Genomic DNA, 12158 nt, shown 5'->3' with positions numbered 1-12158 from the left:
AGAGCAGTTATAATAAAGCATATCTTTTGTAGAAAGGCTTTAACCTTCAGGACTACACGAGTTTTCTAATTTCTGTTGTTACCAATAGACATCTTTTGCAGTGGCTGTGCTGTGCAGCTAAATGAAGGAGCCTCAGGCAACAGAGGAACTGAGGGTATCCATCTGTCAACAGTCACTAAGGAGACTGCACATTTCTTTAAATCCTTTGCAGGCAGGGAGACCAGCCAATTCCCCACTCTGACTCCCCAAGAGGCAACTCAGGAAACGCAAGATGGGGTTATGGCTGTGGGAGGGCAGAAAACAGCATGTCCTGCCATGAGAGTCTTTCACCTCTGCCACCCCGAGGGACAAATCCCACCTCTGCAAGAGGCAAACTTAGAATGGGGTATGGCAGAGTTTCTGTTCCTGGAGCAGCCGCTTTTAAGAAAGCCCAAGAGGGGCTATTCTACCCAGCTTTGTTTTCCAACAAGACGATACATACCAATCAGAAAGGCTTAAATCCTCAGCCTTCTCTGAGCATCTCCTCCCCCACCCAAATCCTTGGGAATCGGAGGAGAGGTCAAAAATAGATGGAGATCCTGGCGCCAAGGCACAGCAGACAAGCTATGAGGAAGAGGGCTGGCGGGCCTTGCCAGAAACCCACACATGAATCTTGCAGATGTTTCGGTTTTCTTGGCTGCTTAGAACTTTGTACACTGTTTCCCCTGACCTCCCCGTTGTGCTGCCGCAAGCACACGATCCAAGGAGCCCACAGTCCATGCCAGGCTTTCTACTGGCAGAACCCAATGTCCTCGGCAGCATGCTGGGCAGGGAAAGTGAGTGGTTTTTGGGAAGAGACCAATAACTTATTCCAGAGACACCCGTCATGCCAGCGCTCTCCCTTAAGAGCACACGTTAGCACCATTATCTTCCTGGATTGTGCAGTCAAAGCAGTTTGGCGTCATCTTCGAAGAGTTAAACGTTTCTGCTACCAGCTGCTATTACAGAAAGGAGGAGAGAAACAAGCCTACCCTGGAATACCGTGAATAATTCAGCTGCAACCAGTATGAGTGCCGTAAATTAGGAAGATGGGAGTAAAAAGCAATGCATAAAATCACCCTTGCCCCCTGTAGACCTTGCTCACCTAGTCCAGGATAGGTCCTGCGTTTGCTGAGATTGGCCGATTTCACTAGGAACATACAGGATTGATGAGTCATCCAGGAGCAGAAAATAAGCAGCAGAGCTCCCAGAAAGATGCCACACTAGAAAGGAGGAAATAAAAGCGCTGGGTGAATAATAAGCACTCCCCACCACCCCCTCCTCTCCACCCCCACCCCCACCCTACAATTCTTATTTCATGCATTCTTATTGCTGTCCCATAGCACCTAGAGGCTGCCTGGGATGTTTGCAGCCACACACTAGTCTGTTAAGGGAGATCCCCTGCCTCTGAACAGCAGTCAGCCAAAATGTGACGTACGAGTTCAATTTTATTCACACACACAGTTTATGGCAGAAGACATAGAGCAGCCACCTGTTTACTAAATGACTCGGTTGCAGCACCTCCTTGCCTGGAAAAGGAAACCAGAGCAATTTATGGAAGGGAACAAGACTACATGCCCTGCTGTTGTGACATTTTCTGGGCGTATTCCAGAACAGTGATCTGTCTCAAGCTCCTACCAGATTCATGTTAAACAAGTTAGCATGCTGTTGATCCAGGAGTTTGAACTCCTCTGCAGAGGTGTTACTGGCTGTACTACCCACTTACAGCGCAAACATAAATTACCCTGTTAGCTACCTGTCCCGGAAAGCATTGTGCTGGCTCCCTCTCTGGACGTATTTGTAGAGGAAGCAAGCAGAAGGAGCTCAGAGAAAGGAGGGGGGGGAGAGAGGACATGAATGGCTGAGCGTTTATTGAAAACAATGCATGACTCCGCAGGAACAAGTGGTGCTAAACTTTAATCACAGCTGCTATTTGTTCTGAGTTGTAGCTTTGGAGTTGCTGGCAACTGTGGGCATAACAAACCAATGTCCTGCTCTGAGAAGCCTTAAAACGTAAATAGCGGCAAAGGGCTACTTTCTCAGGGGAAGGCTTATTGACATCAGTTGGCAGCTGTGAGGTTGGACCAACCAGCAAGAACCCCAGAGCCTTCCAAAGGTCTCTCAAAAATACTGCCACAGGTCAATTGTGTGTGTGTGTGTCCCCACAAAATAAAGGAAGTCATTGCCATTTCTAGGATTCAGTGGAAGCAGGTGAAACAGGATAAGCAAGCCCTTGTCTCCCAGGGCCTGCTGAAACAAAGGCTACACACACAGACCTTTCTGGGCAGAAGTTATACTGGAGTTAGTATCCTACTACTGTGATTTTCCATCAGGTCATTCGTGCAACCAAGTACCACAATCTATTAGCAGCATCTGTTAACAAGCGCTGCCGTGCATTGGGAAAGCATCTGTGACCAGATGTTCATGTGCATAACCACATATCATTTGGTGGTAAGCACTTTTACAACCACAAAGACTTAATTACTAACAGCAGTTCCTAACTCCCGTTAAGTCCAGCACTGAAAAATCAACTATGCCTCCGAGTGTCCGATGACCGACACCTGCGTCTCTTTTACCAGCAGGGGCATCTGTCTATGTGGCTCAAAACAGACGCAAGCACTATGAAGTGCCATTAGCAACACCAGTCTTAAAAGTACGACCTCTGATACACCTTAGGAAGAAAGTGCCTGCGCTTCCTAAGGAGGAGATGTGGACACGCCTAACAGCTCTTCTACTACCCGTCTCGCCTCCCCAATATATATTTTCTCTCTTCTTAAGGTCCTTAACGTAGCGCAACATGGCCACAGTTCCTTACACAGCGGTGCATTTATTCCCTATGCACTTTTTGGCTGGTTTAAGCTCTATTATATTGGCATCGCTTTTCTTTTTAGGCCCATCAGACCCTGTTTGCACTTGCATCTTTACCTATTTCTACCTTGCTCATTCATTTTAATCTGAGGAATTTGTAGGTAAGAATGGGAAATGGAATTTTAAGGGAGCTTTATTATTTCTAAATTGCAAAAAGTTCACAACAAAGCACAAGGTTTATTTAACGTGGGGGGGGGAGAACCTACAGAAGGCTCTGGGATGGTTACATCAGTGTTTCCCAACCTTGGGTCTCCAGCTGTTTTTTGGACTACAACTCCCATCATCCCTAACTAGCAAGACCAGTGGTCAGGGATGATGGGAATTGTAGTCCAAAAGCAGCTGGAGACCCAACGTTGGGAAACACTGGGTTACATTATTAGACTGAAGGACTAAGTCACCTCTTGGGGCATTCAGACCATGATCATGCCAGGAGTTTAAATCTTTTCCTCCCCTGTGGAGAGAGAAACCCATGGATACAATGAATGTAAGAAGGAAGGCACAGACATTCATTGCAAAGAAGCATACTCTCAGGCTATCACTTGCCTTCAGACATTATATACAACATGTCGCATATTCACAGATACTGGGAATGTCAAAAATCTGGTAAACAGTCTATTTCTCAGTCAGTCCAGGGTTAAAGCCGAAGATGGCAGCTGCTATTTTCAACTGACAACTCAGCTGCTATTTTCTGATCAAAGAACCATGTTTATTATTTGACTAGTCAAATATTCCAGCAAGAGTACCCTGATGCAGATCTCTCCGCAAGAGAAAAATATAACGACATCATTGGTACCATCTGTTAACGGACCTACTTAAATGACTCAAGTGTTTTCCTTTGCTATATGCTAATGCCATCTGTTGGGAAAAAGATGGAACTAACCAACAGCTAAACATCTTGATTGATTGGAACCTTCTGATGCAAAGGTTTGGAGGGTTTGGAATCTCTTCCAAAAGTTACTTGAATAAGTAATATCAGGTTATCAATTTGCTTAGCAGCTTAGGAAAGGCATTCAGCAAGTTTAGTTTCTGGTCACAAAAAGCTTGTGTTCTAATACTATGCATACTTACTTAGGAGCAAATCCCATTAAACTAAGTAGGACTTGCTTTCGAGTAAACACACAGAGGATGGTGCTGATATTCTTCCATTTTTCTAAACATAACTTACTCTGTTCTGTATTGTTCCATATCAAAATTTGACTTTATGTAGGGATCATGAATCATAAGTCAACCAGAGACTGCTGAAACTGCTAAGGATCTTTTTTTTAAAAAGCCTGTGGGTTCTTGTTAGCATATGCAGACTTCCAGCTTTCACAAAAGAATAACTTTCTTGCCATTCATAGCTTAACAAGTTAAAGGTAAAGGTAAAGGACCCCTGACAGTTAAGTCCAGCAACGGGAGCTCACCCCAGCACCACACGCTTAACAAGTTAAGTTTGAATAAAATCCTATGTAGCTTCAGTATTAAATTGGGCGGGATTCACCTAATGAGTCACGGCAACTGAAGCCCTGTGCAAAGACTTTCACTTGATCAATAGCACTTCCCCCATCTTTGCATTCTCCACACAAAATTGGCTGCAGGAGGTCAGAACCATGACCAAACCAGTGCACTGGGTGGAGTAGTGAGAGGATTGTTCCTCCTGGCAAGCCAAAATGCTTGTCCTGATGGAACCAGGAGCGAGATGTGAAATTCCTCCTATTATTTTTCTGTTTTATTTCAAAATAGTTTTTAGCCTAATTGACATTCAAATAATTCTAGAAAAACAGATCAAATTAAATTAAATATATATCAACCTAATATTGCACAGGAGCCTGGGCAAAAATACAGATTTTAGCTTTGTACTAAGGCAGGCATGTCCAAAGTCTGCTTTGGGGGCCTAAATACTAAATACCCCTGCTTTGGGGTAAAATACTAAAAAAAAAAGGTCAAGAACTTTGGTTGGCCCCTTGGCCCTTCACTTCATCAAATCTGGCCCTCTTTGAAAAAAGTTTGGACACCACTGTACTAAGGAGTGTCAAACGAATCAGTGCTTGGCATATCTCAGGGGTGGGGGTGGGGATTCCGTAACTGGAACATCACTACAAGGCCCTATCCCATGTCATCATATGATGCATCACCCCCAACGGTGGGACAGGAAGGGTCTCCCCCCCCCCCATCCCCAGATCTAAGGGCATGTTCTGTTCAGACACCAGGACCACAAGTCATCAAGGACTTTATAGGTCAATACCAGAACCTGAAATTCAGCCCAGAAACTCACAGGCAGCCAAGTTAAGATCTTTTAACACCAGTGATTCCAGCTGGTTGCCCTAGTCAAAATTCTCACTGCCGCTGTCATGATCTGCACTTACTGGAGTTTCCAAACTGTCTTTAGGGCAGCTCCACCCTCTGCAGTACACTGTAAAGCTGACCATTTTACATTGCAGGTACAAAATCAAGCGACTTTGAGTGGAGAGCCAAGATGCAAGTTCAGAGAACAAAAATAGCTCTGAAAGTGCAATGGGAACACCACAGAAGATAAATAAAACATAACTTTAAGAACTGCTGTCTGAGCCTGCTTTTTTCCACCTCTCCTCCCAGCCCTTTTTCCTTGTGTGTCATGTCTTCTATACTGCAATGCGCTTTACTTGTGGGCTGCCTTTGGAAGCATTTCGGAAGCTTCAATTAGTGCAGAATGTGGCTGCCTGACTGTTGTCAGCTTTGGGGCAAACAGTTCATATAACATCAGTTCTATTGCAACTATACTGGTTGCCTGTACACTTCTAAGCCCAGTTCAGGACCTCAGTGTCTTCTGCAAAACCTCTCCCAATATGAAACCTACCTTGACCCTTAGATCTTATTCTCATACCCTTCTCTGTCGGAGGAACTGGACATGGAAGAAGGGGTTATTCATGAGCACAAATCACCCCATGTATGAGATAAGTCAACAGGTTCAAGGTCATCCAAGCCAGTTGCTATGGCAATGGCCCAGTGCCATCTATATAAGTGAGCAGGACACATTAGCTCATGAGTCAGTCAGTGGGTCTGTTGTGTGTCAGGGTCAGTCTTACAAGTGAGTTGGAATCTGTGTTACATCTTGAATTGCTGGAGCAACAGAAATACTTTATACTCGCATGCATCTGTATCTGCAAAGCCTACAGGCTGTATGTATATACCAATGTCCAGAACTGTTTTACTGAAGCCTGATCTTCTGCAGCAGTAAACTATTTTGGATCTTAAGATGCCTCTGTATGGTGACTGGAACTGGGGGAAACTTCCACTATGTGGGTATCTCACCTCAGATTCCCAACATTCTCCAGGTCCCACCTCTGAAAGACTTTGGGATGATGATGACAAAGGATGGGGCCTTTTCAGTTGTGGCTCCCCATCTGTGGAAAGCTCTTCCCAGCAATGTCCACCTGGCAACTTCACTGACACCTTTCCAATGCCCCCAAAAAACTTAGCTCTCAAACCTAACTTTTGATAGACTGCAATAATATGGTCTGTATTAGTGTGCTGCCAAAGCTTCCTGTGGCTATTTGTGTGTGTGTGTGTGTGTGTGTGTGTGTGTGTGTGTGTGTGTGTATTTTAATGGTAGATGTTTTGTATGATTTTTCTTTTACTGGTACAATATATCTATGGGAGAAATTCAATGTAGCACCAAGTGGGTGGAACAAAGCCCATTCATGCAACTGTACTTTCTCCCTTCTCCTCCCACCAGGCACTCCTTAAACCTGTTTAAGAGCCAGTGTGGTGTAGTGGTTAAGAGCGGTAGTCTTGCAATCTGGGGAACCGGGTTCGCGTCCCCACTCCTCCACATGCAGCTGCTGGGTGACCTTGGGCCAGTCACACTTCTCTGAAGTCTCTCAGCCCCACTCACCTCACAGAGTGTTTGTTGTGGGGGAGGGAGGGAAAGGAGATTGTTAGCTGCTTTGAGACTCCTTAGGGTAGTGATAAAGCGGGATATCAAATCCAAACTCCTCTTCTTCTTCTGTTCTGGATTATCCCACAGACCTCCAGATCAGATTTAGAAGATGTGGGCAAGGGGGGGGGGAGTCCTGTTCTGCAAGCAGACCACGTTCCACACATGCAACAACTTAGTTGAATCCCATTCTATGTTTATCACAGAATCACAGGCTTGTACAGCTGGAAGGCACCACTAGGGTCATCTAGTTCAACCCCCTGCAATGCAGGAATCTTTCACCCAACATGGCACTTGAACCTACAACCCTGAGATTAAGAGCCTCAGGCTCTACTGAGCCCTTGGAGACTTCAGGGTAACAAGCAACTAGCAAGCCTAATTGTGACCCCAGCAAAAATGGGGCAATAATTATCTAGCTGTAAAATTTTATAAGCTGCTCTGAGGGCCTCTTTGGCTAAAGGACTGGGTAAAAATGCTCTGTATAAATAAATACCTATCAAACAAAGCAAACACCACTCAAGGTTAATCCAATTCAGAAGCCAACCACCGATGGTTATTTGCCAACATGCTGCACGCCCTAGGCGGGTGGATCATCAGAAAGCTGGCTGGCAAGAGATATTGGGATCAAAATAATACGGAAAGCTATGGGGAAGGTATCCAACTTCCAGAGAAAGAAGGTGAGATTACAGGTAGATCCCGAATATATAACTCCATTCAAGGTTTTTCTTTAAAAAGTTTGGAAGTCATTCACAGAGGCGTGATCAGACTGGATTCTGTGAACAAAACCTAAATGGACAAATTGTAGAACTCTTTGTGCTTGTAAAGAGAGATGCCGACCATTACCTTGCAAGTGGCAGGTGTAAAACCTGAACAGCCAACACCAGCTGTGCCTTTCCAATTCAGAAACAGAACTTAGTCTTAACAGGAAAACTGAGCATTCAGCATCTTAGGAACTCTGACAAAAGCTCAAGGGGAAGGGACCACTTCGATGCCACTGAGACTGGATACCACAATTACAGGCTGTTCTGAAAGTTTGGAGGATCTCAACCAATAACCCTTAGTTCTAGTTAGAACAAAAGTGCTAGACACCTGTGAGTTGTGGTTTATGGAATCTCCTGGTTCAGAGGCAGGATCCCACTGAACACCAATTGCCAGGGAACAACAAAAAGGAAAGGGATATCACCGTTATGTCCTCTATGTGTGCATCCCAAAGGCACCCAGTTGCACATCGTGAGAAGAGGGATGCTAGAGAAAATGGACCTCTGGTCTAAGGCAGCATGACTCTTCTTATGTCTTTGTCTACTAGAACAATTTCTGTACCAAATTAGGAAGTTCAAACCTGTACAATAATAATACACATATACAATATACCCCCAAAGCACGTAAAAGTTTTATTTAAAGAGTGCAAGGAGAAGAAGTTGGTTATAGGTCCCTGCATGCTACAAAAGCTGTGCACATGCAACTGTCTGTGGAAGGGGAGGCTGATCACTCTCCCCAGTTATAGGGTAAAGGTAAAGGGACCCCTGACCATTAGGTCCAGTCGCGGACGACTCTGGGGTTGCGACGCTCATCTCGCTTTACTGGCCGAGGGAGCCGGTGTACAGCTTCCGGGTCATGTGGCCAGCATGACTAAGCCGCTTCTGGCGAACCAGAGCAACACACGGAAATGCCGTTTACCTTCCCGCCGGAGCGGTACCTATTTATCTACTTGCACTTTGATGTGCTTTCAAACTGCTAGGTTGGCAGGAGCTGGGACCAAGCAATGGGAGCTAACCCCATCACGGGGATTCGAGCCGCCAAGCTTCTGATCGGCAAGCCCTAGGCTCTGTGGTTTAACACACAGCACCACCCGTGTCCCTAGTTATACACAGTGTGGTATATAGGGATGGTGCCTCATCCAGGACTCAACAGGCAGAGAATGGAACTTATTACTGGGGGGGGAAGCCACAACCTGCCTCCCAGACTGTCCAATGAGGAGAATTCAACCTCAAAAGTAACTGGAACAATAAGCAAAACAACAGCAGCCACAACCAATGCAGGCAATAAAAGATACAGAAGAATGAATCCAGGAACTCAGGAAGACCTGATTGCCACCCCCACATGTAAGGTAGCAGCAAAAGCCCTAAGCCTGCTACCCCAGCTACCTGAGAGACAACCTCAACCCACATCCCTGAGACCTGGCAGGAGAAGGGGGAGATCAGAAATAAGGGCTACCATGCAGGGATGCAGGATGGCTTGAATAGGGAGTGGGTGAAGTGGCTTTCCTGCCACTCTTCAACACAGGGACTATTTGAACACCTATTGTCAGGGTTTCAGAAGGAGAGACACAGGAGGGGGAGCAAATGGAGAGTGAGGAGGAGGAGTACGAGGGGGGCGCAGGCAGTGACAGTGGCCAGAGTTATTCCACAAGCCTCTCTAGCGAATCGGAGGACTCACAGAAGGGAGCGCCGGTGGCCAGAGCGAAGGGGGGTCCAGGGGGGAAGCCCCAGGAGGAAGGGGCCAGCGGGGAGTCCCTGAGCAGCAGCTGGAGATCAGGACCAGCGTCTCCACCAGAGCACAGTGGGGAGGGGGAGTCCCAGGAGTCGGGACCAGTGTCCTCACCACCAGAGGGAGGAGAGGAGTCAGGTTTGGCAACACCCACATCAGGAAGCGGGGAAACGGTCAGAAGGAAAGTCACCGGCTGGGCGCGCGCGCCAAGTTCAAATGTACAGGAGCGCGGCACAGCGGGGAGCCCGGGAAGGGAGCCAGGTCCTAAAGCCCGCCGGAGGGAGGGGCAAGACTCAGGAGGCTCAGCGTCAGAGGAGTCCAGGAAGGAGGGAACCCCAGAGGGCAGAAGGACCCAGCGCAGGAAAGAGCAGCGCAAGAGGTGGAGCCGGGCTAGAATCTTAAACTGGTGTGGGTGGAGCAGTGAGTCAGAGGGGACTTAGCCGGTCTAGCGTCGAGACGTGGGCCTGCGCGCCCAGAGCTTGGAAATGGAAACTAAACTTTAATAAAGACTTTTGTATATAACATCCACTGGGCGTTGGTCCTCTGTGAGCTGGGACCTAGCGGCAGTCCTGACACCTATGTTCCTCAATTCTGTGACATTTTGTGCCTGCCAAACAAGTTATACATGTGCGGAAAAACTTCAGTACAATGTCCGACATTCCTTTACCCATGGACATGGTTCCAAGCGACTTATGGACACAATAGAAATACTAAACCCAATTGAAATAAACACAATCAATAAAAACTTAAACAAAATGCATCTATATGCATTAAAAGAGGCCACAAATACCCCTTCAAATTAAGGGCCAAAAGTCCATGTGAGAAGTTTTTTTTTTTTGACTGGCGCCAAAAAATAGATAAAGATAGCACCAGGTGAGTCTCCATAGGGAAAGCATTCCATACATGGAGAGCCACCACTGCAAAGGTCCATCTGAAATAGACAAGATAGACAAGGCAAGGGAACTATTATGCAAAAGTTAAAATAACTTTAGAGTTGCCATGATGAGAAAAGCTCTCTCAGACATAGCTCTGCTAATAGTGAACTCATTTTGAGTCTATCTTTAGGTAGGCAAAACAGCACCATCCACACACAAGAGGGAGAACTCAGAAGAACTGGGGAATGCCAATGATTGTAGAAGTACAAAAATATTTGTCAAAGAAAACCTAAGGGAGGGGAAACCCCATAATAACCCTATAAGGACTGAGGATACTCAGTGGGCAGAAAAACAGGAGGGGGGGGGAGAGAGAGAGAAACAGAGACAGAAAGAGAAAACAACAACAAATAGAATGGAGTACAGTATGAAGGAAGGCAGCATGGCTGGCAGGCACCCTGAACAGGAGGTCACCACACTGCAACATTTTGTTACATGTCTCATTTTGTATTCTTTCTGAAATCTTTATTGTAGGATAGATGTCTTGAAGATGAAAAATACAGTGGTACCTCGGGTTACATATGCTTCAGGTTACAGACTCCGCTAACCCAGAAATATTACCTCGGGTTAAGAACTTTGCTTCAGGATGAGAACAGAAATCGTGCTATGGCGGCATGGCGGCAGGTCCCATTAGCTAAAGTGGTGCTTCAGGTTAAGAACAGTTTCAGGTTAAGAACAGGCCTCTGGAACGAATTAAGTACTTAACCCGAGGTACCACTGTAACAGGATTTTTAAAAAGCAAACTAAGAATAAATAGGCTAAACCACAAGTGTTGTCCTAAACAGTCTGCAAAGTACCCCTCTTGTGTCAGTACTCAGCAAGTGTTAACAAAACATGGTCACTCAGGTCATAAAACTTAACCTGCATATTATAAACCACCTTCTACAATATAAACAACCATCAACAATACAGTACAGTATAATGCAAACAACTGATCCGAACTCATCTAAAACTGGCTTTTCTCAACAATAAGTGCAAGCCTGTAACTATCAAGCCAAGTGAGAATAAGGGAAAAGATGAATGGGAATGCAAAGTTAGGTTCAGTTAGCAGAAAGCAATTTTTAAATGAAATTAGTAAGTAAAACGTGAGAACATAAGCAAAAAAAGGGGTGCAGAGTGATTAGCATAAAAGGAAGGAGGACAGAAAGTGAGTGCGAGGACTAAGTGAAAGAGCAACTTTCCCTCTTAGGCAACCAACAAAATCAGGTGAAGTGGCTTTGCTTGGTGTGGCAGCAGAACCACCTGTAGGATTCCCAGCTTTATTTCTGGCTGAGCTCTTTTGCCTTTCCGACAGACTGACTGCAGACAGATATTCACAGGGCGCAGCTTTCCCAACAGAAGACAACCCCCTGAGCATCTGCCTGCCACGTGCAGATTCCTTGCCACGAGGACATTTGGGGAGGTTGGAGGAGGGAACTCCCTGAGCACGGGGGTGGGAGTGGGGTCGGGGGTCAGAAAGACTCCCCCCCCCCAATTCCCATAGATGCATAATCAAGAATCACCTGTAATCGGGGCAGAGAGAGCCAGAGGAGAAAAGGAGAAGAATTTGGCGCAAACCCGGGACTAACCTGTCGAAAGCAGAAGGGCATCGTTAGCACGCTGACCCCAACAATGCTGTTCACAATATTCATGATCAGGCCCCAGTTGGAACCAGAGGAAGGGGAAGAAGCCATGCTCGGTGGAGGGCAGGCAGGGAGAGGGACCGTTCTTGGAGGGTGGGAGGTGAGGTCTGACAGCTCTGTTTCAACTCAAGGGGGCGGGGTTGCCGGGGACAGACGTGGCGTGGGAAGAACCAAGGTGTGGAGGGTAGTGGGGGGGGAGAGGGAAGGACACTCCAGGGAGTCAAGTTCTTCCCCCTTCCTCTCCCCAGAACCCGGCTCCGGCTTCACGCGTCGCACACACTTCCTCGTTTCCCCTGCTCTGTTGGCGCTTCCGGGATGCAAAAGAAAGGGGGAGGA

The 12158-nt window shown here is 46.5% G+C and overlaps 1 protein-coding gene across 2 annotated transcripts in view; it reads right to left on the bottom strand.

The window, feature by feature from the left end:
• SLC38A10 (solute carrier family 38 member 10) overlaps positions 1-12136 on the bottom strand; it is an 82389-nt gene extending 70253 nt beyond the window's left edge. For both annotated transcript variants that reach the window (XM_083727443.1, XM_083727444.1), the window contains exons 1-2: positions 11769-12136; positions 1124-1241 (exon numbers count right to left, since the gene is read on the bottom strand). In XM_083727443.1, the coding sequence (XP_083583569.1) occupies positions 1124-1241; positions 11769-11873 (223 nt within the window). In that variant the 5' untranslated portion in view covers positions 11874-12136. The remainder of the gene's footprint in view (positions 1-1123; positions 1242-11768) is intronic.
• Positions 12137-12158: the final 22 nt, after the last annotated feature.

The sequence above is a fragment of the Podarcis gaigeae genome (assembly GCF_964106915.1).
Source record: "Podarcis gaigeae genome assembly, chromosome: 2".
In the NCBI taxonomy this organism is placed as follows: domain Eukaryota; kingdom Metazoa; phylum Chordata; class Lepidosauria; order Squamata; family Lacertidae; genus Podarcis; species Podarcis gaigeae.
This window is presented reverse-complemented; position numbering and strand designations above follow the sequence as displayed.